The sequence below is a fragment of the Sapajus apella genome, unplaced genomic scaffold (genome assembly GCF_009761245.1).
Source record: "Sapajus apella isolate SASKATOON/1434 unplaced genomic scaffold, GSC_monkey_1.0 scaffold9, whole genome shotgun sequence".
NCBI lineage: Eukaryota > Metazoa > Chordata > Mammalia > Primates > Cebidae > Sapajus > Sapajus apella.
In genome coordinates this window covers 40387459-40413436 of record NW_022436949.1, presented here as the reverse complement: position 1 = coordinate 40413436, position 25978 = coordinate 40387459, and the positions used below count along the sequence as shown (strand labels likewise).

General features: G+C 40.1%; 1 protein-coding gene across 7 annotated transcripts in view; it reads left to right on the top strand.

Moving 5' to 3' along the window:
• Positions 1-3398: 3398 nt before the first annotated feature.
• The window catches only part of TGDS (TDP-glucose 4,6-dehydratase), a 29044-nt gene continuing 6464 nt past the window's right edge, over positions 3399-25978 (top strand). The window contains exons 1-12 of one of the 7 annotated variants that reach the window (XM_032277479.1): positions 3399-3616; positions 5977-6043; positions 7299-7367; positions 8666-8756; positions 11976-12118; positions 14902-15000; positions 16061-16120; positions 17204-17247; positions 17829-17994; positions 18605-18663; positions 19308-19405; positions 21178-21481. In XM_032277479.1, the coding sequence (XP_032133370.1) occupies positions 3531-3616; positions 5977-6043; positions 7299-7367; positions 8666-8756; positions 11976-12118; positions 14902-15000; positions 16061-16120; positions 17204-17247; positions 17829-17994; positions 18605-18663; positions 19308-19405; positions 21178-21248 (1053 nt within the window). In that variant the 5' untranslated portion in view covers positions 3399-3530 and the 3' untranslated portion in view covers positions 21249-21481. The other 6 variants (XR_004268876.1, XM_032277477.1, XM_032277478.1 and 3 more) reach the window with 6 other exon arrangements.

The following is a 25978-nucleotide window of genomic DNA, read 5'->3' as shown; positions in this document are numbered from 1 at the left end:
CCTAGAGTCAGCCCGATTCCATTCTGTGGCCTGCCTGGGTCAACTTGGGGAGATCATAAAGGATGGTTGAGGGGAATCTGGTCAGAAAAAAAACTGTACATACTGCCTGCAAGATATTTTTGATAAAACCATGCTCTGAATGAAGGGACTTCCCCCAAACAGGCTTTGTGTAAGCAACATGGCTGTTTATTCACCCAGGTGCGGGCTGGCTGAGTCTAAAAAGAGAGTCAGCGGCAGGAGGTGGGACAGGAGTTGGTTTTATAGGTTTGGGGTAGGCAGTGGAAAGTTACAGAAGTTACAGTTTAGGGCAGTTTTTGCAAGCTGGGAGGGGGTCTTAGGATCTGGAGTCACAAGGTTGACCAAAGTTGGTTACAAAGTCCAATTGCCTTATCAATTGAGGTGGGAATAAGGAACAATAGAAGAATGTCTCAAGTTAATTAGTTGCCCTTGTGGGTCAGGATGGCCAGGGCATACCTATGTTACTTCTAGTTAAATAATATCGGTTAAATATATCAAACATTGGTGTAGTAAAATAGAAATCAAGTGGCAATAGGAGGCCTAAGGTAAAGACCATCTGAGAGCGTTGTAAAACCATGGAATATTGAGGGGTGGTTGCAGAGCAGGAAATATTGCTTTGGTCCCACGAATGCCTACTCAACATAGAGTCTGCATGAGGGTCTCGTAAAGAGGGCTTATGCAACATCTCTGAGAAGGCAGGCGACCTCTGCTCATAAGATCCAGGAGGGTCTTTGCAGATGGGAGCTTGCAAGGGGAAAAAGCCTTGCAGGTCAGAGATTACCAGAATGCCACAGGCTCTGCCTAGGTTCTCAGAATATGGAATAATCTTGATTGCTCTGTGTCCACAATGCTCTGGAGATAAAAGCCCATAGATGCATTGGGTGTGGTCAAACCTGGTGGCACCTTATCCACTAAGCTTCTGATGCAAATGCACCTTGGTAGCAACCAGAGGTAGAAACTCAGTGTTCTAGGTTTGCATAAGAATCACGTCTGCTACTGAATACTGCAGACCACGCCTCTCACTTGGCTATCTTGCCCACCTTGGTTTCAAGTGCTCCCGTGATTATCCCTCCCTGCTCCCTCACCCCTGAATTAACAAGTGTATACACCTGAAAACAGCATGTGGAGCCCAGAGCTCAGTGCCCATGCAGGTCACCCCTCGAGAGTGTGCGTTGGACCCCTGGAACCATGTGAACTGCTCTTGTGTCTTTGTCTTTATTTCTTTTTCTCACTCCCTCAGCATCACCGGGACATGGGGCACCCAGGCACAGGCTTGAGCTGGTTCCCAACAGCCACAGGGCCTAATTCTTCCCTTTTTGTGGTTTTTCAGTTACTTCAGACTTTCTATTTCCAGGAACTCATCTGGAGGTATACATGCAGGTCACAGAGGTTACCATGCAGTCCATGGCACTGTCAGTCAGCCTAAAAGACCTTACAATTTTGGTTTTAATTCCATGTTGGTATATTCTTTTTAAAGGCTATAAAACACATTTAGATGATTTTCAGTGTTCCATTATTGCAAGCAATACAGCTATGAACAATTATCTATATTATACATGATGGAATTTAGGGGGGTCATAGAATAAGGACATTTGAAATTTTCATATATATCACCACTTTGCCCTGTAAAAAGGTTGTGACATGATACTTTCACATATACACCTGTACTGGATGTTTCCATTCATTATCAGCTTTGCCAAACATTATATTGGGGGGAAAAAGATATTTATTCACCTATTCGACGATATTTAATGGTCATTTATTCTGTGCCAAGTCTCTAAGGACTTGGGATTACAGCAGAAAACAAAACAAAACCCCTGACCCCATGGAACACTAAACAGAGGGCAGTTACATCAATGTAAATGTTGAGTGCTAGGAAAAAAGAGAGAGAAGGGAAAGATGATTCAGCAGGGTTGGGTAGAGCTCCCTATTTTAATTGTGGTGGTCAATAGGATGATATTCAAGCTTAAAACTGAAGTAAGGATAAAAACTAGGCAGACGCTGGGTGCGGTGGCTCACGACTGTAATCCCAGCACTTTTGGGAGGCCAAGCCGGGCGGATCACGAGGTCAAGAGATGGAGACCATCCTGGCCAACAAGGTGAAACCCTGTCTCTATTAAAAAATACAAAAATTAGCTGGGCATGGCGGCATGCGCCAGTCGTCCTAGCTACTCGGGAGGCTGAGGCAGGAGAATTGCTTGAACCCGGGAGGCGGAGGTTGCAGTGAGCCGAGATCGAGCCACTGCACTCCAGCCTGGCGCTTGGCTACAGTGTGAGACTCTGTCTCAAAATAACAACAACAACAACAACAAAAATAGGCAGACATTTGGGGAAGGGTCACTCAGGTCTCCGGGATTGGGTTGGAGTTACCAAACAGGAGAATAGGCGAAGTGGAGAATAGGATAAGATACCAGGGTAGGATTTGGGGAATATCTTTATCATGATTGAAAGCAGCCTGCGCACTGTCTGTAATAATACATACGTATATTTTTTTGAGACAGAGTTTCCCTCTTGTTGCCCAGGCTGGAGTGCAACCTCTGCCTTCAGGGTTCAAGTGATTTTCTCGCCTCAGCCTCCCCGGTAGCTGGGATTACAACACGTGCCACCATGCCCAGCTAATTTTTCTATTTTTAGTAGAGACGAGGTTTCACCATGTTGGCCAGGGTAGTTGCAAACTCCTGACCTCTGGTGATCCAACCGTCTCGGCCTCCCAAATTGCTGTGATTACAGGCGTGAGACATCTCGCCCGGCATGTAATAATATTAACAACAGCAAAAGATCATGTTGCAGACCAGGCACTGTGGCTCACGCCTGTAATCCCAGCACCTTGGGAGGCTGAGGAGGGAGGTTGGCTAGAGCCCTGGGAATTCAAGACCAGCCTGGGCAACATGGCGAAACACGACCCTACCCAAAATTAGGTGGGCGTGGTGGCGCAGGACTGTATTCCTAGCTACTGAGGAGGTTGAGGTGGGAGGATTGCTCGAGCCCCATTGGTCGATCCTGCCACAGTGAGCCGTGATCGCGCCATTGAACTCCAGCCTGGGTAACAGAGCGAGACCCTCTCCCTGTCTCCCTTAAAAAAAATCATTTTGCAATTGCAACCTCCCATCTCCATCTGCAACAACTCCCCGTTCTCAGCTCAACTGATACGTAACCTCTAGAGATGGCTGTATTACAAGAATGAAAGAAGGTACTCATTCATAATTCTGACCCACAGTGGTGACACCTGCGGGAAAAACGTTCCATACCCCCACCGTCCCGGCGACCTCAATCGCATCGAGTTGACCAGGCGAGGGCGGAAAGGAGCTGCGCCTACGCGGCGGTGAGCGCGGGCCCGCCCAGCCCACTAGTGGGCGGGGATAAATCGGCCGCCGCGCAATCTCCGGAAGCTGCCGCTGGCAGCTCTGTTAACGTGTCCAGCGAGCGAGCTGTGTCGCAAAAAGTCGTGGCGGAACTTCGCGGCGCTTTTCAGACAATACACTTTACGGAACTAGGCATTGCCGAGCTGGGAGATGTCGGCGGCGGGTTGGGCGGAACCCTGGGGTCCTCCCGGCGGCTTTGCGAAGCGGGTCCTGGTGACCGGCGGTGCTGGTTTCATGTAGGTAGTAGCGCCGCTAGCTAAGCAGTGGCTCCCCAGAAACCCCTACCTTTTCCCGCGGCTCTGCTTGCCCTGGGCAATTTGGGTCCAGCTTTGAGGGGTCCTTATTCTGACCTGGGGAGGGGTCCTAATGCACTACTTGGACCATCGTAGCTTTTCTCTCCCTGGCCTGCGAAGACGTGGTTCCTTTGAAACTGTGACTTCTTTAAAACGCCTGTTCCAAAGCAAGAGTGTGGCCCGAGGTGCTCACCACGTCACTCTTTGAGTGCCTGCAAGTTACCCTAAGCTGGTCACCGACTGCTTCCCACCCGCAGCCTAAAGCACCCCCACCCCACGATGCACAAGCCCTGTACGTACAGGCACCCCCAAAACGATTTGAGGATTATAATAGGACATCCATGTAATAGCAAACGTCGCAGATCCACTGTTGACAATATTTTTCTTCCTCAGCCCCGCGTTCGATCAGCAAGTCCTCTCTCACGGCGACGACTTCTCACCACTTTCCTAAGGACCACCCTAGCCCATGTTTACTGTCATTTTTCGCCTAGGCTGCTGCTGTGGCCTCCTGGTTGGCCATAACTGCGTCCACTCATGTTCCTTTAAAGACCGTTGCTCACGTACAAGTCAGTGTTTCTTAAGTCAATCAGATCGTGTTAGTGAGCAGGATTAGAAAACTCAAGTGCCCAAGCCCTACTTTTGCAACCTGATCTGCTTCTCTGTACCTGCCACGCTTCCCCTCTTACAGATCTTGGAACACACCAGGCTAGTTCCTCCTCCTGTCTTGAAGCCTTTGCACTTGCCTCCCCTTTGCTTAGGCTGTTTGCACCACTCAATTCTGGTTTTTATTCAGATATCACCTCCTCAGTGAGCTCTTACCTGACCACCATATCTAAAATAGCCCTTCTCCCAACTGGCACACTTACCTCTACCTGACATTATATTGCTGATTTGTGTTTGCTTGTTTATTGCTTGTGTCCTCACTCTAAAATGCAGACTCGATAAGGACAGAGACTACTGTTCACTCAGCACTTGGAAGAATGCTGGCCCATTCTGTATAAGTCTTTAGTAATCGTTGAATGGATGAATGTAAGAAACTCTCCCACCCTCCCCTCAAGGAACTCAGTGTTTAGTGGAAGAAGAGGGAATGTGAGGAATCTTGTTTATTGCCTTTGGCACAGTAACTCACCCTTTCTAATACAAGTCACTTGTTAGAGGACATCAGACTGCAAGTTTCACTTAATGAGAAAGAGGGGCCGGGTGCGTTGGCTGATGCCTGTAATCCCAGCGCTTTGGGAGGCCGAGGCAGGCAGATCACGAGGTCAGGAGTTCGAGATCAAGAGTTTGAGACCGGCCTGGCCGATATGGTGAAACCCATCTCTACTAAAAGTACAAAAATTAGCTGGGCGTGGTGGCGTGCACCTGTAGTCCCAGCTACTCCAGGGGCTGAGGCAGAAGAATCACTTGAACCTGGGAGGCGGAGTTTGCAGTTAGCCAAGATCCGAGATCGCGCCACTGCACTCCAGCCTTGACTACACAGTGAGACACCGTTTCAAAAAAAAAGAACTATGGGCATGAAAGGGTGATACTCGTGTGAGACTGTGGGTCCAGGAAGGGTGCGACTTAGAAAGTGCTGTGAAAGGAATGCCGAATACAAACTCCAAGTTCATAATTTGGTCAAGGGCTGCCCTTTCCTGGGAGCCCAACTTTTTAAGTATATCTGGTAAGTCTGGTGGATCATTTCACTGAGATATGCCTGATTCCCCTTCAGGGTCCTCTGAAACCAGAGACCCACTCTGGATATTCAACTCAGGATGGTTTTGGCTGTTATTAACCTGGGAATCCTGGCTTCAGTCTAGAACCCTTTTGAGGATTCTAGTTTACATTACCAAAATCTTATACCAAGAAACAGCAGTTGCAGAAGTTACTGTAAATATGGACAACCCACTATGCTCATATTAATTTAATTTTTACATATTTATATCTGCAGTTCCTGAAAAGGCAGAGGCATGTACAGTTGTGCTGACTAGCTCCCGTTTATCATCCTTTTTACTCCACACTTGTACATGCATGGATAGTGCATCATTTGGTTAAACTGACTTTTTTCCCTATACCCAGAACCAGTACATTCTCTCTTCTGCATAGTCTAAATGGAATGTAAAACTTTTGTTTATACTGTTGAGAAGTTTGGTAAAAAGTATGCATGTGTGTATATTTAGTGTAGTTGTATTGTTTTCTGTTATCTCAGAAAAAATTAAAGTTATCTGTGAGTATTTTCCTAATATTCAACAGCTTAGGAAAATATTCAAGAGTTTAGGGAAGTTGACGTTTTTCACTAACAACGTATGCTTTTCTTTAAATAGCGCATCACATATGGTTGTCTCTTTAGTGGAAGATTATCCAAATTACATGATCATAAATCTAGACAAGGTAAGTTTATAAAAATGAGCTTCATGCTTCTTTCCAAAGCTTAAAAAGGAAAAAAAAAATGAGCTTCATGCACTGAAATTACATGTCAATTTATGTTTTTTTAAAAGTAATAGAATTCTGTCATGATCATATTTTAATTTTGTATTTAGTCATTTTAGCAATTTAGAGGCTCTGTGTAATAATGTGCTCATGCTGTGTTTAATCTTATGTAAAATCTTTTGAAACTTTCATTTCTTATGATGGTCCACAAAATAAAATTTTTGTTTTGTTTTGTTTTTTCAGTTGCAACTTTGCAAATGGACTTTTTGGATTTTCATTAAAAAAAAAACTATAAGAAAAATTTATAAGGCAATTTGGTAATTATAGGCCTTAATTGGATTTTTTAAATTTTTTAATTGACGTATCTTAGTTGTACATATTTTGGAGTACACGGGGATGTTTTGATACATGTATACGATGTGTAATGATCAAATCAGAGTAATTGGGACATCCATCATAAGAATAACCCTTAACTCTTAATGAAATTTTGCCTGACTTGCTATAATGGACAGGAATTTTTTTCTGTATCACCAATATACCAACACTTTGAGGAATAGGTATAATGAATTATAATATGTATAACACAGGCCTAATTATCTTCAATCACTAATTCCTTTTCTATAAGAAATAGAAAACTTTTCCAGCCACCAGTGGCTACAGGCAAATTTGGCAGAAACTTTTTTTTGAGATGGAGTCGCCAGGCTGGAGTGCAGTGGCGTGATCTTGGCTCACTGCAACCTCTGCCTCCTGGGTTCAAGAGATTCTCCTGCCTCAGCCTCCTGAGTAGCGGGGACTACAGGCATGTGTCACCACACCCAGCTAATTTTTATATTTTTAGTAGAGACGGGGTTTTACCATGTTGGCCAGGATGGTCTGTATCTCTTGACCTTGTGATCCACCCACGTCAGCCTGCTGTAGTGCTGGGATTAAGCCATTGCACCAGGCCAGGAACATTTTTTAAAGTAGAGATTATGAAAAGGTTTTTGTTTTGTTTTGTTTTTTGGTGCTTTGAAAAGGTAACAGAATTACTTGTTTTTTACTTTTAAGATGTCAGAAACTTAAAATATGTAAAAATAGAGAGCAAAGACACTTTAAGAGGACGTATATTCTTGTGTTATAACCATTAACATCTATAGTCTTTAAAATAAATTGGTATTTTATCGGAAAAGCTAATATCACTTTTTGTGTTGCCCCTGCTGTGCTCTCTTCTTTCAAGCTGGATTACTGTGCAAGCTTGAAGAATCTTGAAATCATTTCTAACAAACAGAACTACAAATTTATACAGGTATGAACATTTTCTTAAAATTGTACTGTGCCTCTTCAGTCATGCAGGAGTTATAATATCTTTTTACGTACAAACTTGTGTAAAATGGGCTTGAAAGGCACACTAATTAAAGACCTTTTAAAAGATGAGGTAGTTAATTTCCAAAAGTACCATGTGCTCTAGAGGATACCGTTTTTGATTGACAACACATAAAAAGCTACATGTGATTTTTGGTACCTTGGCAGATCTACTAGTAGCAAAGTTGATTTATGTGGTTTGTGTTTTAGTTCCTCCCTAGTCTTTCCCTATGAAGGTTGATTGACTCTGGAAGTCTGACTCTTACCACTTTTAGACAAGTTCAAAGTATAAACCATATGACCAGTTCATTAATTTGTGAAGGGAAATGTTATTGTCAAATGAGAGTATTTATCTTATGATATATGATTTTTAAAAGTTATTCTATAAACTATCTTTTTAAGTACAAACTTAAAGAATATAACAACCGTTTCATAATTCTATTCTGTATGATGGTATTTTCTTTAGCTGCTGAAGAATTGTTGAGAATACATATTTTTAGAAGATTAAATGTACATATAAACATCAGAAGTATCATAATTTTACTTAACTGTGGTAAAATGTGTTTTCGAAATATCATTCCAGTTGTTACACTATTTTTTTGAGACAGAGTCTCGCTCAGTCACCCAGGCTAGAGTGCAGTGGCATGATCTCGGCTCTCTGCGACCTCCACCTCCCAGGTTCAAGCAATTCTCCTGCCTTAGCCTTCTGAGTAGGTGGGATTACAGGCGCCTGCTACCACATCCAGCTAATTTTTATATTTTTGGTAGAGACGGAGTTTCACCATGTTAGCCAGGCTGGTCTCGAACTCCGGGCCTCAAGTGATCCACCCTCCTCAGCCTCTCAAAGTGCTGGGATTATAGGCTTGAGCCACTGAGCCCAACCTAAGATATATTTTAATAATGATTATCACAAAGGTTTTTTTTTAAAATGCTAAAATAGTTTTTTATTAGTATAGTGGCCTTGGGTTGGCAAAAATGTTATGGACAACACTAGCATGGCAGTTAGTAGTTGTTGGTGCTCATTAAAATATTATTTGGAAAAATAGTTTGAATTAAATATCTAATATCCTAAGATGCTGGAGAGATACATCATTGCTATCCTTGTTTGAGCTCTTAGTGGAATTTTGAAGACACTCTCTATTATACAGGTCGGTGGGAAGTAGGGGGATATTATAGTAAAAATGGTTATGCATGAGCGTGCCCAATGAAACCTAGCCCTTTTTTGTTTGCTTTTTCATGTAGGGTGACATATGTGATTCTCACTTTGTGAAACAGCTTTTTGAAACAGAGAAAATAGATATAGTACTACATTTTGCTGCGCAAACACATGTAGGTAAGCATTGTTTTATGTTACAGTTATGATTGGCAGATCCCCCCACCTCCACCTGCTGTGGCTAACTAACCAAAATCCAAAGTCCAGTAATTGAGTTAAATAATTAGGTACAGTAGAAAAACAAGCCCATAGTCACTATGTCATCAATAAACTCAGCACTTTTTAGATACTTTTATTAGCATTGCGAGGGTGTATTAGTGAAATACAACCTTGAATGCTATCTGAAAACTTTGACTTTATCCAGTTCAGGATAACGAAGGGGAGCAATGGAGAGATGGACCTTCAGCTGTATTTTTACGTTGTTTTTCTTAAGTTTTGTGGTGGGTATGCAGATGAACATTATACCATTTTGTGAATTTTAGATATTTTCTAATAATTTGACTGTTTTATTATGAAATATATTTGAAAGCATTTTGAAGTACAAGTAAATAATGATAATGTGAGCACCCATGTATCCATCACCTGAACCAAAGATAGAATATTGCTGATCCCTCTTCAGTAGTAAGTACTACTGCTGCCTGTTAGATTTAAAGTTATAATTTCCTTTGCTTTTCTCTACACTTTTGCTGTCTATACATTTATCCTTAAACAATATAGCTTAGCTTAGGCTGTTTTTAAGCTAAAAAAATACACACACACATACACACACATAAAATAATATGTAAAGGTTTTTTTTGTTTTGTTTTTCTATGTATATGTAGATTCATCCATGGAGTTGAATACAGATATAGTTTGTTTGTTTTCAGTGTCATAATATTCCAGTCTAAAAATGTACACATACATATATACTGTAGTTAATACAGGTATTGATCGACTTACGACCTATGCAATTTACGACCATTTGACTTTACGACCACAATCGCTAGCCACGACTGTTCCGCGTCTGGCAGCGCAAACGTTGCCCACCTGGGTGTAAGACAGTGCGGACCAGCTTCCAGCAGCACTACCATATCCGCGTGCATATAGCTTACTCAATTTATGACCAAATCGTGTTACAACCGGTCTGTCGGAACCAATCGTGGTCGTAAGTCGAGCACTACCTATATACTTTATCCTTGATGGCCATTTGGGTTCTTTACGCTTTGGAGCAGTTTTGAACAGTACTACCATGGACATGTATCATGATACATAAGTATACATTACACTTGGATGTGTAACTGAGATCATAAGATCTGTACACTTCACATTGAGATAGTGTCAAACTATGGTCCAAAGTAATTATACCAACTTCCACTCCTCCAGAAGTGTGTGACTTCCTGTTGCTACAGATCTCACCAAAGCTTAGGTTTCTCAGTCTTTCCATTTTGCCAAATCTCAGTGCTGTGTAGTGGTGTCTCATGTTTCTAATTTGTATTTTCTCTGATTACTAATAAGATTAAGTACTTTATATATATTTTTTTTTGTAATTTGAATTTCTTCTTTGTGAAATACTGTTGAAATTTTTTGTCCATTTTAAAATGGGATTGTTTACCTTTTTCCTCATTGAAAGAGAGGTTTCAATGAGAAAAAGTGGCACTTATAGTTTTGATATATTCAGGACACTAGTTCTTTATCATTATGTATGTTACAGTTGTCTTCTACTCTGTATGGCTGGTCTTCTCACTTTTTGATAGTGTGTTTTGGTGAACAGATGTTTACAGTGTTACTGTAGTGAATGTATGTTTTTTCCTTGATGCTTAATGCATTTTCAGTTCTTAAATTCTCTCCTACCCCAAGGTCATGAAGATATATTTTTGTATATTTTCAAAACTTTATAATTTTCTCTTTTACATTTAGATTTGTAATCCATCTGAAATTAATTCTTATGTAACACCAATTTCATTTTTTGTATGTATGAATACCAATTGTTCCTGTACCACTTACTGAAAAGTTCATCCGTTTCTACTCTGTGTCATATCAAGTATATTTGATATCTCTGTCTCTTTTCATTGTTTGTCCCTACTTGTCTGATTACGCGCTATATTGACAAATACAATGATTTCATATCGTTAAAGCAAGTCCTTCTACTTGGTCGATGATAAAACCAGTTGTGAACTTCTGCCAGCAATTTATGAGATGCTTGCCAACACTCGCTGTGTCGATTTTGCAGTTTTATTTTTCTCTGATGAGGTTAAAAACCTTTTTCATTTGTTTATTAGACTTTTCTTCTCTTTATTATTAGTATATCCTCTTTGGAAAGTTTCTATTTAAGTTTCGAGACCATTTCCTATTAGGTTGTCAGTTTTTTCCTTATAGATTTTTATAATTCCTATATATATTTTGGATTCAAGCCTTTTCAACTACCTTTTCGTCAGTCTGCTTTGCCTTTTTCCATTCTTAATGGTGTCTTATTATTAGTGAAAGTTCTTAATTTCCATGTGGTTCAGTTTATCTTTACTTTTCTTTAGGGTTAATGCTCTTTCTGTCTTGATCAAGAGCTCGTTTCCTACCTCCAAGGTCATGGACATGTTGTCTTACAATTCTTTTCTTAAAAGTTACTGTTTTTCCTTTTACATTTAGATTTCTTCCCATATTGATACCAGTTGGACTCAAAATCATTTATTGGAAAGACTTGACTCTCCCTCATTGTCACTTTTGTCATGGTCAAATGTTTATATATGTATGCTTCTATTTCTCAGCTCTGTTTGATTACATTGGTCTTTGTCTGTGCTTATACTGTTACCATTCCATCTTAATCACTATAGCTTTATAATAATTCTTTAGACCATACAAATTTTTATATGGTCAAATTTATAAGCCTCTTTCATTATTGCTTCTGAATTGTGAGTCATAATTAAAGTTTCTTCCATTTCCTGGTTATGGAGGGTCTGTTTTTTTAAGGTGAATTTATTTTTAAATAACTCATTCAGCATTTATTGCTTTCGGCAGTAACAGATTGATCTGAAAAGCCTAGTCCTGTAATTCATAATTTTTTTAAATTTAAGAACATTTTAAATTTAGTTGTATCATTTTTTAAAGTTTCTTCCTTATAGAATAAAAAACAGTTTTCTGCCAATTTAACACTGGTGGTTTTCTGGGTTCTAAGGATTTACATGTACTGTGTAATTTAGGTTTTAAGAAATCATAAATATCACTGCCTGTGTGTGTTGTTACTACAACTGTTGCAGCTATGGTATGAAGAGCAGTGAAAGGTACTCTTCTTAAACCTGAGTTCATCATTTGGCATTTGTTTTATTCCTTGGGTAGACTTGTTTTAGCTTTTCACTCTTTGTTTTTCAGATCTTTCATTTGTACGTGCCTTTGAGTTTACCTATGTTAATGTTTATGGCACTCATGTTTTGGTAAGTGCTGCTCATGAAGCCAGAGTGGAGAAATTTATTTATGTCAGCACAGATGAAGTATATGGTGGCAGCCTTGATAAGGTGAGCTTAGAAAATGTGTATTTTACCTACTTACCATCTACCGTGATACAGTTTTATTAAACCTACACTGGGCTTTTTTCATCCTCAAATTATGTACACTGTGGCACTCTTCAGAGTTCTAGAGGGACAGAACTGATAGAATATATATTCTATCACATGATCATAAGGTCCCACAATAGGCCATCTGCAAGCTGAGGAGCAAGGAGAGCCAGTCTGAGTCCCAAAATTGAAGAATTGGAGTCAGATGTTCGAGGGCAGGAAGCATCTAGCATGAGAGAAAGATGTAGGTTGGGAGGCTAGGCCAGTCTAGTCTATTCATGTTTTTCTGCCTGCTTTATATTCTAGCCACACTGGCAACTGATTAGATGGTGCCCACTTAGATTGAGGGTGGGTCTGCCTTTCCCAGCCCACTGACTCAAATGTTAATCTCCCTTGACAACACCCAGGAGCAATACTTTGCATCCTTCGGTCCAGCCAAGTTGACACTTAGTGTTAACCGTTACAGAATGTTATTCCATGTCTCCTCTGTTCAGATCAAGTGATATCACCCCAAATAGGAACAACAGCCTAGTCCTGATAGAGACGTATTTATTTTTTCATGCCCCAGAAATCTCTTCAGTTATAGATTTATTTGTAATTTTGCAAGAGAATTATAAGGTCCAGCCCTACAAGGTTCTGTGAGCCCCGCCCAGCTGGTGCGGAGATGAGAAATTGTAGAAATAAAAGGCACAAGACACAGAGATAAAGAAAAGAGAGTTTGGGCCCAGGGGTCCACTGCTACCCAAATCGCGGAGACCAGCAGTGGCCCCAAATGCTGGGACGCTCTCACTTTTATTGAGTTGCAAATCTGGGGGCAGGGTAGGTAGGGCATGGCCTTGGTGGTCGGAGACTGGGGGCAGGGTAGATAGGGCATGGTAGTGATAGGGTGAAGTATATCACATGTCATTCAGGTAGGGGCTCAGGAATTTCTGGCACCCAAACTGAGGTAAGGAGCATAATGCATCAGCATTTTTTCCATACTTATCAAGAAAGAACTAAAACATTATATTATTATTACTGATTATCTTTTCTAAGAAAAAAGGAACCAGGTGCAGAAGCAGAACATGAGAGTAGACATGGATCGTAACCACTGAGGCACAGCATCATCACATAGAGACAGTTAAGGCCCCGGATGTCTGCGGGCCTCCCTGACAGCCCTCGGGCCCTACCACAAGAGGTTGGAGAAGCGGAGTTTTCTCCAAACTTCCCCAGGAAGGAGATTTTGGACATCTCCTTCCCTAGCTGGTTAAACAGCAGGCGCTTTCACAGCGCTGGCGCTGCTGCACAGCCGAGGCGACCTCCAGCAGCCCTCATGCATCTTGCCTTAATGTCATTCATTTCACACTGTCAACCCCAGGTTCACACTTCCGACCTGAGAGGTGTTAGTAAAAGAATTAAGATCACCTATGACTAACTAAGATCGCATATGAATAACTAATAATTACTATGGTATATTTCTAGTTACTTTATTTATCATTATTTATATGGAAATAGGCTGAGGCCTTTTGCTCCAGTGCTGATGGGATCTCCCCCCTACAGAGAAATGCAGATCTCACCTTTTTGTCCCACTCTTGCAAATGTGATGAATATCATTCCGTGGACCAAAGCATAAGCGAGTGCAGCTGCAGCACACTGCCTGTTCGTCTTTCCCTTTCAGTCAGGAAAACATGTTGGAATGCCAAGGAGACAGTGTAAAATTTTTGTAAAAACCAGAATCTATTTTTTTAATAAATCATGTGTAAATATTATGGTTTTTATGCAAAGAAGACTCCATTGTCCAATCTATAGTGTTTATAGTTGGCTTTTGCAGTGACCTCATTTTATTTTATTATTTATTTATTTATTTTGCCAGAACACATAGTGAAAAAAAATCAAATAGTCCAAAAAGATTTACAGTGAAAAAAAGTAGACCTTGACCACTTCTCAGTTATCAATTTTACTTCCAAGAGGTAACTATTTTCAATTTTCTGCAGTTTTTATCAGGTAAACTTCTTTCTTCATGCACCCTGCCACCCTACATCAGCTCCGACACAGTAGCCAGAATGATTTTTAAAATATAAGTCAGGCCGGGCTCGGTGGCTCATGCCTGTAATCCCAGCACTTTGGGAGGCCAAGGCGGGTGGATCACGAGGTCAAGAGATCGAGACCATCCTGGTCAAAATGGTGAAACCCTGTCTCTACTAAAAATACAAAAAATTAGCTGGGCATGGTGGCGCGTGCCTGTAATCCCAGCTACTCAGAAGGCTGAGGCAGGAGAATTGCCTGAACCCAGGAGGCGGAGGTTGCGGTAAGCCGAGATTGCGCCATTGCACTCCAGCCTGGGTAACAAGAGGAGCGAAACTCCGACTCAAAAAAAAATATATATATATATGTAAGTCAGACCTGGCATTACTCTGCTCAAAATCTGTTGTTGTTTTATGGTGGCCTTCAAAGTTTTGGCCTTCCTCTAGCTCTCTGACCTCTTCTTCCATTGTCTCTCCCCTCACATCAGCCTGCCTGTGGTTCCTTTGGACACGCTTCTGTCTCAGGGCTTTTACACATGCTGTTCTCTCTCTCTCTGCTATCTAGGATTGTTGTGCATGTTAAAGAAGTTACCACATGTCCTCGGGAAAACACCAGGCACATAGATTTAAGAAGTGGCTTTTAAAATTTGGCGATTGACATTTCAAGTTTTAACCTGTGCTCTGATTTTTGTACTTAAAATATGCATAATACTTTTTTTTAATATATATTTTTAAAATTAGGAATTTGATGAATCTTCACCCAAACAACCTACAAATCCTTACGCATCATCTAAAGCAGCTGCTGAATGTTTTGTACAGTCTTACTGGGAACGATATAAGGTAAGAACCGATTGCAGAAGCTCTTGAAACATTTTCCATTTTCCTAAAGATATTTAAAGTTTTTGTTTATTCTTTGGAGACAGTCTTGATCTGACACTCAGGCTGGTCTCAAACTCTTGACCTCAAGAGATCCAGCTTGGCCTTCCAGAGTGCTAGAAGGATTATAGGCATGAGCCACACCCAGCCCAAGTCAGCTTTTAGCAGCATGCTTAGAGTAGAAGGCATAGACCGAGAATATGTACATATTATAGAATTTTAAAAACTAATTTCCTCTATAGTGTGGACAAAGTAGGACCTACCCCTTATTCAGTTCATCATTAAGGGAATAATTTGAATATATATTTTTTTCTATTTCAGTAATAGGTAGAATGTTACAGCTATAGTCCGAGTGCTGTTGGAGTCCTTTGAGTGGAGGAAGAGGGAGGACAGATCCCCTTTCTGCCAATGTGCTTCTCTCTGCATGATTCTGCTTTTGTGGCTCCTCATGAATGGGAAGTAGACTTGCCCCTGGTGGCTCTGACACTGTCACTAGGGGAGCCTTACCCCGTATGAATCCTCATCTTGAATCTCCTACATTCGGCTTCCTGCTGCTGTTTGTGTGTCATTAGGGACTGTTCAGAGAGGCAAGCCTTGAAATTCCTAAAGATTCTCTCACCATTTGGGTTCTGGTGGCGTCGGTCCTTTTTACTTTCATACTAGCTCTTTATATTTGTAGGGATTGGTACAATGAAGAGAGTCCTGGAGGTGGTCTTTAAAATAATCAGCTAAAAAGTTCTTCAATGTTTTGCTCCCAGACTTATAAACATGTGCCATCTATACTCATCTTCTTGTACTAATAAAAGAATGTGCCTCTTCTTCCTTTTGGAACCTCTGCCTTTATCTGAATCCTATCCTCTCCATTTTAGAAACCTTGCATTAGAAAAATATCTCTTCCCTTTGACCTTAAGGTGTGTGGAATTATTTAGGCAAAGGTGCCCATATTTTGAAATTCTGCTCATCTTTAAAATAGTCATTATTATCAGACCTTTTCAAAAGCCTTAATGTTGAATATTCTTTTAAGTTTCCAGTTGTTATCACAAGAAGCAGTAATGTTTATGGACCACATCAATATCCAGAAAAGGTAAGCTTTACTTCTGAATTCATGGTATTTTTCAGTGATTGCAACTTCTCATTATTTGAAATAACCTCTCTTCAGTTGTTTAAAATAATATGTTGTAAATTATACATAATTTTATATGCCGTATAACACCACATGCAGATTCCTTCAGACGTAGAGCTTGAAGACTTGGGTTTTAAGTCCCAGGCTGGCTGACACTCACCAGCTGGCTTCACCACTTAGCAGGGATTTTGAAGCATCCAGTGAAAATGATATATATGAAAATACTTTGTACTTTTAAAGACTCTAAAGCATCACTACTGACATGCTGTAGCTGACTCCCTGTTTGCAGTCAGACCAGTCTATCAGGGTATACAGAAAGTCAAAAGCCAACTAGATAGTGATGCAAGAAGCTTGTATACATTAACTGTCTTAGTGTCACCTGGCTAACTGTGCCTTAGCTCATCTTTATTGTGTAGGCATGAATGTCTTCCAGAAAGTACTACAAGTAATGAATTAAAAAATGTAGTTTAGAGGCTGAAAATGCTTGTGCAGTTGGTTCTATATCATCAAGCGTGATTTTATATAACTTTGGCCACTCTGCCTAAATTTGGAGACTGGGTTTTCTTGCTTCCCAGCTCGTTGGATTGATCTGTTTGCCCAAAGGAAAGGGCCATGTCATGAACTGCAGGTATTAATATTTACTTTGCTTAATTTTTCTTTGAATCCAAGAGCTCTGGAAGTTACTTTCTATAAATTCATCAGGTACTTAATGCATAGGTGCTATATGTAAAGCAATGAGAGACAAATATTTGCCCTTATAAAGTCAGCACAAAGGTGAACTTTGTGATGAGACCAACTGTTTGATGAAGACTTTTTCTGCATTTTTCCGCTATTCAGATCATTTTGTCTTCAAGTAGTCTGTCTTTATGAAATAGCAAACTTAGGAGTTCTTTTACTTATCAAATATTATAGTAGGTTTTTTATTCGACTGATAAAAAGAATTAGAAGCAGTCCATATGCATATTTCTTAATCTTTTTATCTTATGACGAGTTCAGATTCATACTAATGAGTAAATTTCCAGTCTGATTTAAATATTCTTTTAGGTTATTCCAAAATTTATATCTTTGCTACAGCACAACAGGAAATGGTATGTAATTATTTTCTTTTTTACCCATATGCTTTTTTGGTATGTTAGAGTATTTGGTGGCACTCTTTCTTGAATATCATAAAGTCTTAGAGGCCATAGAATTGAATGTCCCACTAAATGTAAGAATCATTTCTCCAGTGTAATAGTTTTTAAAATAATGTGTATCTTGTTTTTATAATTTACTTGCTGATAGAATGTCAAATCTTAATGACCTATCACAGAACTGTGAGTTATAGCATTAAAATTTGAAAGCTATTTTTATATAATTTTACTTTCTCAAAGGCCTTACTTATGTCATAGAACTGTAGCTATTTCCTTACAACAAACTTATGGTATAAAATTAAATACACATTTCACAGGGGTCACTGATATGTTTGCCACTTTCCTACTGAGTACCGTCAGAGGGTTTGGAGATTATTTAAGAAATAGGAACAAAATTTAGAAAAGCTGTGATGATTTGTATTTTCAGTAAAAGATTCTGAGATCCCCGGGGGAATTGGCTTCTCTGGAGTTGTACCTAGTAGATGCTTTAGGAGAGCTTACCTTTTTACACTTATGATTTCACTTCTTTTAATCTCTAGTTGCATTCATGGATCAGGGCTTCAAACAAGAAACTTCCTTTATGCTACTGATGTTGTGGAAGCATTTCTCACTGTCCTCAAAAAAGGGAAACCAGGTGAAATTTATAACATCGGAACCAATTTTGAAATGTCGGTTGTCCAGCTTGCCAAAGAACTAATACAACTGGTCTGTATCTATTTTAAAAGAGTGGTATTTTCAGAATTGTTAGTGGCAGTAACCATTAATTTAGTCAAAATCAGTAGCATACAGTTTACTTAATTTAAAAGTAAGCAAGTAGAAAATGAAATTAATGTTTGTGTCTACCATTTGTGTCTTAAGTTGTATCATCTATTTAGCAACAGCTTTTCAGGAAAAAATAGTTCATTAAATGTGCATTCCCTAATTGTAAGATATAACTCATTTTCAGAAATATAAAATTGTGTCTAAAAATAAGTAACAGTGATATATAAAATAATTATATTAGTAATTATGAATCTCCATATATGAATATGCATCTGTACTGTTAATAGTTATGAATATCCATAGGGGACATTAGTTATAAATCTTAGTTTAATATAAAGAGGGACTGAATAATAACCAGAGTCCAATGTGTATATCTGAGCTTCAGGTGGAATTTAGGTTATAAAGTATAGAAAGCGTCACTAAAATGATGTTCATTTTAGCTGTCTTCGCTGCTGTGAAGCAGTTATTTTCTTTTTAATCAGCCATTAAATACCATTGTTATTCTCTGATCTCATTTTATAATTTGACTCAAAAGCCGTCTCCATTTTGACAGATCAAAGAGACCAATTCAGAGTCTGAAATGGAAAATTGGGTTGATTATGTTAATGATAGGTGAGTAACAAGTTAAAACATTGGGGAAAGGTTGTGAAATCTTAGGTACTTATAAAATCGTGAAATATGTGGACTTGACCAATAACTACTTCATCTCTTTTGAATTTTCTGGCAAAACATTTTTTTCCATAATTATAAATGCCATACAAGTTAAGTATAGCATTATTACCTACTAGCTACGTGACTTAAAAATTATTGCCCTTTTCCAAGTCTGAAGTTTCAAACCTCCAGTGTGAAATAGGGATAATAACGTCTTTCTTATAAAAGTATTTTAACATTTATTTATAATGTATATGAAATACCTGACCCAGGGCATGAGTCCTAATACATTTTTGTATATTTGTTTATTCATTCATTGAATGTTTATAGAGTATTTTTATGGTCAGGTACTTCACTTATATCTAGATCGTGGCTGAAACAAGAAGATAAGACACAGAGGTTAGGCACCTGGTAGTATGGATGATTTTTTTTTTTTTTTTACTGTAATACTTGATTTTAACAAATTTTCTGCAAAAAACCTATTGGAAATTTTTGTAAAGAGAAAACTTGGGTTATGGTAAAAATGCATAAACACATATCTCCTAGGATCTAAATTTGTAAATATATATCTACAATGTCATTTTAAATCTGTTTTGTTTTCCAAGACCTACCAATGACATGAGATATCCAATGAAGTCAGAAAAAATACATGGGTTAGGATGGAGACCTAAAGTGCCTTGGAAAGAAGGAATAAAGAAAACAAGTATGTTATGAATTAATCATTTTGGGGGGAAGTCAGAAAAATTTAAAGGAAAAATAACTTATTTCCAGAACATTATACAGACCACTGGAATACTATGTTGAATCATTTGTTCTTTTCAAAATGCCACATTGCATATATTTCTACTAAGAGTCCTATGTTTTCTAAACATCTTGAATTTTTATAAACCAACTTCCAATCAGTCTTCCCGTATCTTGTTAGCATTAATAATATACCTATATCATTGATTCTGAGGTACATCTTTTTTTTACTTTCTTCACACTTCTGAAAGGTATGTCTTCTTATGATCACTGGTGTCTTGTAATTATTATTGCAGCTTTTTTTCTTTTTTACATGTATGTGAAATAGTGATCCATCAGTGGCATCTTAGATTTGATGAAATATGGATGCAGTCTTTTTGTGTCTTGAGGCTTTTTATATTGAAGCCAACAAAGGAAATAAATTTAGCATGTGCAGAAAAATCTATTAAAATAAGTGCATATAAAGTCTTTGCATATATGTTAAAGCACTATTTAGAAATGTATTCATGAGAAAAGCTCTACCCAGATGTAGAAAAACAAAGTGTTGATTCAGATCTCGAAATACGAGATACTTAAGTCAAATATTAAAAAACAAAAATAATTTAAAATTATCAGATTTCTTTTAAAAAGCTTTTACTGGTAGCGTAGCAATATAAAATAATTTCAAGTTTTTGAATTTTTTTTTTGAGACGGAGGTTTGCTCTTGTTGCCCAGGATGGAGTACAGTGGCGCAAACTCGACTCACTGCATCCTCTGCCTCCCAGGTTCAAGCGATTCTCCTGCCTCAGCCCCCTGAGTAGCTAGGATTACAGGCATGCGCCACCACACTCGGCTAATTTTTTGTATTTTTAGTAGAGATGGGGTTTTACCATGTTGTCCAGCCTGGTCTCCAACTCCTGACCTCAGGTGATCCACCCCCCTTGGCCTCCCAAAGTGCTGGGATTACAGGTGTGAGCCACTGCGCCCGGCCAATTTCACATGTCAATGGAAGGAAGGTGCCAGGCATAGTGGCTCAATCTGTAATCAAAGCACTTTGGGAGACAAAAGTGGGAGGATCACTTGAGATCAGGGGTTTGAAACCAGCCTGGGAAACAGTGAGACCCTTTCTCTACAAAAAGTGAAAAAATCAGCAGGGCATGGTGGCACATGCCTGTAGTCCTAGCTATTTAGGAGGTTGAGATAGGAGGATCTCTTGAGACCAGGAGTTTGGGTTTATAGTGAACTATGATTGCACCACTACACTCTAGTCTGGGTAACAGCGAGACCTCATCTCTTAAAAAAAAAATACAAGGAAGTTCACATAATCTCATTGTGCCTCTGATGCAGTGTTACCATATTTATGTGACCAAACACTGTATTATACTTTTCTATGTAAAATAACCTTAAAACCAGGGCAGATGACTTATTTCCCATACCCCAAATTCCTTAAAATCAAAATGTCTCAAATATCTGTACCAATAAGTTTAGTATTGAATGACTTTTGAAGTTAAAAAGAAAAAAAATGGTTGATTTTTAATTCTAAATTTTTTAGGTGGTTTAAATGTCTTCTGAGTAACTTCGTTGTTAACCTTAAAATCAAATTGTTTATATTATTATGCAGCCCTTATCTGCTGCTTAGCTAATGGGCAAGACTTAGCTAGCAGGAACTTAGTAAATGTTGGTTAACTGATGTTTGGTTTTTGTTTCTTTCTTTCTTTTTTTTTTTTTTTTTTGTCTTTTGTTTTTCCCTACCAGTTGAATGGTACAGAGAGAATTTTCACAACTGGAAGAATGTGGAAAAGGCATTAGAACCCTTTCCAGTATAATCACCATTTATATAGTCAAGACAGTTGTCAAAGAAGAAAATTATCCTACCTCCACAAGTGATACGAAGTCAAGTGACAAATGAAGTGCTCTCTTTTCATTTGGAATTAGATTAATGACTTTTTCTATAAAATTCAAATGCAGAATGCCTCAATCTTTGGGAGAGTTTCAGTACTGGCAAAGGATTTAAATGTCAGAATTCTTTCTAAAACCCTTGTTCCTGGAAACTAGGAAATAGTAGGTGTAGAAGACTCTCCCTAAGGGTGGCCAGGAAGAAGTCTTCTGGTTCTGACAACCGTGATGGGTAATGGTGCCAGACAGATGGCAGCCTTCACTGGTTTTGAACTCAGTCAGCTTCCCAGCCTGTCCCAGTACCTAAGAAACTCTCTGAAGTGTTCATTTTTAGGCAATATAGGATGAGTCTTTTTTTTTTTTTTTTTTTTTTTTTTTTTAATAAAGACGGGGTTTCACCGTTCGTCAGGCTGGTCTTGAACTCCCGACCTCAGGTGATCCGCCCACCTTGGCCTCCAAAGTGCTTGAATTACAGGTGTGAGCCACCACGCCCGGCCTAGGATGAGTCTTACGCCCTAATTCACCTTTTCTTTTTTAAGATCCGATAAGCTATCATTGCTTTAATAGTGGAACAAAATACTAGCATATCTAGCACTTTTTAACTTTTGATAATTTTGTAAAATTGTTTATGTTGAATACTTTTTAAGAAAAGAATGTAAAGTTTTTATATTTTCACAATTAATTGTGAATAAGTTGACCTATATAAAACCTTGTATCAGAGAAATTTATCATGTATTTACTGTTTAAAATGATTTTATTTATAAAATTGTCAATATCTGAAAGTATTTATGTAGAATATGGCTTTTAAAAATAATCTGTTTTTGCTGTAGAAAAATTTAAAAACTTGAGTATGTATTTTTAATCCTTCTTTGCCCTAAAGACTTTAAGATGACTCGAAAAAGTAACTGGTTGGCTACTGGGTGGAGAAAGGGAAAAAAAGCTGGGTGACCCTCTATTAAGAATGCAGATTGTGGTGTGGAGGCTTCATAATTCCTCATTAGAAAATCTTTTTTTTGTTTGTTTTGTTTTGTTTTTTTTGAGACGGAGTTTCACTCATGTTACCCAGGCTGGAGTGCAATGGCGTGATCCCGGCTCACCGCAACCTCCGCCTCCTGGGTTCAGGCAATTCTCCTGCCTCAGCCTCCTGAGTAGCTGGGATTACAGACACGCACCACCATGCCCAGCTAATTTTTTGTATTTTTAGTAGAGACGGGGTTTCACCATGTTGACCAGGATGGTCTCGATCTCTTGACCTCGTGATCCACCCGCCTCGGCCTCCCAAAGTGCTGGGATTACAGGCTTGAGCCACCGCGCCCGGCCAACTTTAAAAATACCCTTAATACCAGCCTCCTACTGTGCTTATGCTCCTAAGTCCATACCTCTTCTCTTCAGTTTCTCTATTTTCCCCTTTCTAGAGAGAAAGGGAGGAAAGACTAGAGTGTCCGTTGAGTCTTTCAGGAAGCAGATGCTGAGACGAAGTAATGACTATAATGATAAAAGAGGGAGGAAGCAAAACTGAGCAGGCTGTGCAGGCAGAAAGGCAAACCCGCGTGGAGAAAATGTCTATTGTGAGAATCAGCTACTGGCCCTTTCACAGTGGAAAGGACCCAATGGAGTTCTTGGGCTACCAAGTAGCTGATGGGTTTCCTTGAAGAATAGTGCCATATTGGGGACTCAGTATTTGTCTCTGTTGCCAGCGGATTGGATATTCACAGGTGGCAATAGCTAGATTAGCCGTGGTAGGTGAGAATTCATGCTGTGGGTCCCAAGAGTAGGGACCATCTGTACAGTGAGGCCTATTCCATTCAGATGCTCATCATGGTAGTTCTGGGGTGGCTGATGATGAAAGCTGACTAAAGTTAACTGACCAAGTCATTTTATCTTGTGGATGGTTCAGTGCCTCTTGCTATGGTGGTTGCTTTCTAGCGAGTGTTAACATGGAATATACAGATCTTCATACTCCCTATCCTCTCCCATAGATAGGCCCATCCTCGCTCCTCCAACCTTTACTTCCTTGTTTTCTGCTTCTCTGCACTTCTTCCTTCTATAAGCCCCAAAGTATCTAGCCAGGCTACTGCTCATGACTAAATGTATTTTCTCACCACAGGTCACTAGGATACATAGTGCATGAGCAGGTATACTACCTGAAGCTTTATTCTTTGAAAGGTCTTCTCTTTCCATGTTCTTTTTAAGGGCACCCCTGCATGGCTTTCAGGCAGCCACCCTCCATTGTTGGCTTGTAATCACATAACAGGCCAACCCATCTATAAACTAAGATCAGCTTTTTCTTCTCCTTTCAGTTGGTTGTATGGGACCCTCTATATGGCTATAGGTATAAAGAACTAAGGTGGTGACATGGGAGTCTGGCCTACCTGCTCTTGCAATTTACTTGTGCTCTCCCATTCTGCTCATGGTCAATACCAGATGTGCCATTTCCACCTTCCAATGGACTGCTGCTGGCTCCACCTGACTCTGAGTGGGTGAGCACATTACTCTGCCAGAGCTGCCGTAACAGAATATCAGAAACTGGGTAGCTTCCACACAGAAATTAATTTTCTCACAGTTCCGGAAGCTAGAAGCCCAAGGTCAGGATCAAGGTGTTGGCAAGGTTGGTTTCTGCTGAGGCCTCTCGGCTTGCAGGTGGCCATCGTCTGTCTCACATTATCTTTACTCTGTGTCTAAATTTTCTCTTCTTATGAGGACACCAGTCATATTGGATTCGGGTGTATTTTAAAGATCTCATTTTAATATGCCTTTTTAAAGACTTTGTTTCCAAGCATAGTCACTTTCTGCGGTACTAGGAGTTAGTACTTCAACAGAAGAATTTGGTGGAGACACATTTCAGCCCTTAACAGTGGGTCCAAGTGAACTTAGCACATATGAGCAGTTCTAGATGCATGGTCATTTGATGTCCTGTGGTCAAGCATTCTGGCTCTACCATGGCACAGTAATTTGTTTCCAAAAGCATGATTCTCCACTGTGCTTGGAATGGTCTTTCTCAGGTCTAACCATGGGACCTTCATGGTTATTCTCCACTGGGTCTCACCATAAAACCCACACTACATCTGTCGCTACTGCTGACACCATCAGCACCATAGGGTTTACCACATCATATAGCCCAAATGGCAGGAATGGTTGCACCCCACCTTAGACCTGCTGCAGACCTCTTTCCCATCCTAGACCCCTCAAAGCTGGCAGCCTTTTCTGTCGCTCCGTATATGAGCTGGAGCAGTATCCCTAAGGGTGGAATGTGTTCCCTCCAGAACCCAAAGCCAGGTTCTGTTCTTTGTGGAAGGGGATATAAGGTAAAGCAGTTTGACCTCTATATGGAGGGCATGTCCTGGCACACCCTCACGGTTGGACTCCTAAAAACTTTACTGAAATCTCAAGTCCTTGAATCTTCATCAGATTTTATCTCCCACCTTCTGGGGTAAATGTGAATTACCAAAGCCATCAGGGTGCTAGCCACCTTTGCTAATTCTGCCTGATCAGCATGATGTCATCAGTGTGATAGATCAGTGTGACATTGTGCAGGATGTTCAGGAGACCCGAGTCTCTGAGGAAAGCAGAACTTCCATAGCCCTAAGGTGAAACTGCAAATGCAGCCAGTTTCTGATCATCTGTGGTTGAGATGGAAAAGAACATGTTCAGCAGATCAGTGGCTGGATACTGTGTTCCAGGGGCCTTCTCATCTGCTTCAGCAAAGAAGATGCCACATGAGCACAGCAGCTACCATTGGAGCCTGGTATATAAGTTTGGATATTTGTCCCCACCCAAATCTCATGTTGAATTATAATCCCTAGTGCTGGAGGTGGGGCCTGGTGGGAGGTGTTTGGGTCACCGGTCAGAATCCCTCATGGGTTGACACTGCCTTTGCAATAGGAAGTCCTTGTGAGATCTGGTTGTTTAAAAGTGTGTGATACCTACCCTGCCTCCCCATTGCCTCTCTTTCTTGCTCCTGCTTTCACTGTGTAATGTGCCTGCTCCTAGTTTGCCCTCTGTGATGGGTAAAACCTCCCAAAGCCCTCCCCAGAAGCCAAGGGACATCAGTGCTATGATTGTACAGCCTGCAGAACCATGAGCCAATTAAACCTCTTTTCTTGTAAATTACCCAGTTGCAGGTATTTCTTTACAGCAGTACAAGAACAGCTTAATACTGAGCTGCTACTTAATTGAGCTGGCCTTGCCTGCAGTCATTCCTCAGGATCTACCCAGTGCCAGCAGTGGCCAGATTGGTGAATTAGATAGAGCTTTGGTGGGGGCCTCTCTGTATCCTTGAGATCCTCAAGGGTGGCATCATCTTTATATCCTTCAAGGTGTGATTTTTGTGTTTTAAATTGAGACAGAGGATCTCACTATATTGCCCAGGCTGGTCATGAACTCCTGGACCTAAGCAATCCTCCTGTCTCAGCCATGGTTCTAAAGTGTTGGGTCATGGGGGCGAATCCCTCATGGCTTGACACTGTCTTCGCGATAGTAAGTTCTCATGTGATCACTGCTCCCAGCTTGATTTTGATTTACACTCTCAACCAGGCAGGGGCTCCCCTGAGGCAAGTTTCTTAAGTTTGCATAAGCCAAGGTTAGGGTACTGGTTGGGAAAACCTGAAACCCTAACACAAAGATGAGACTGAGTGGATCCCTTTAAAGATGTCTGCAGCTT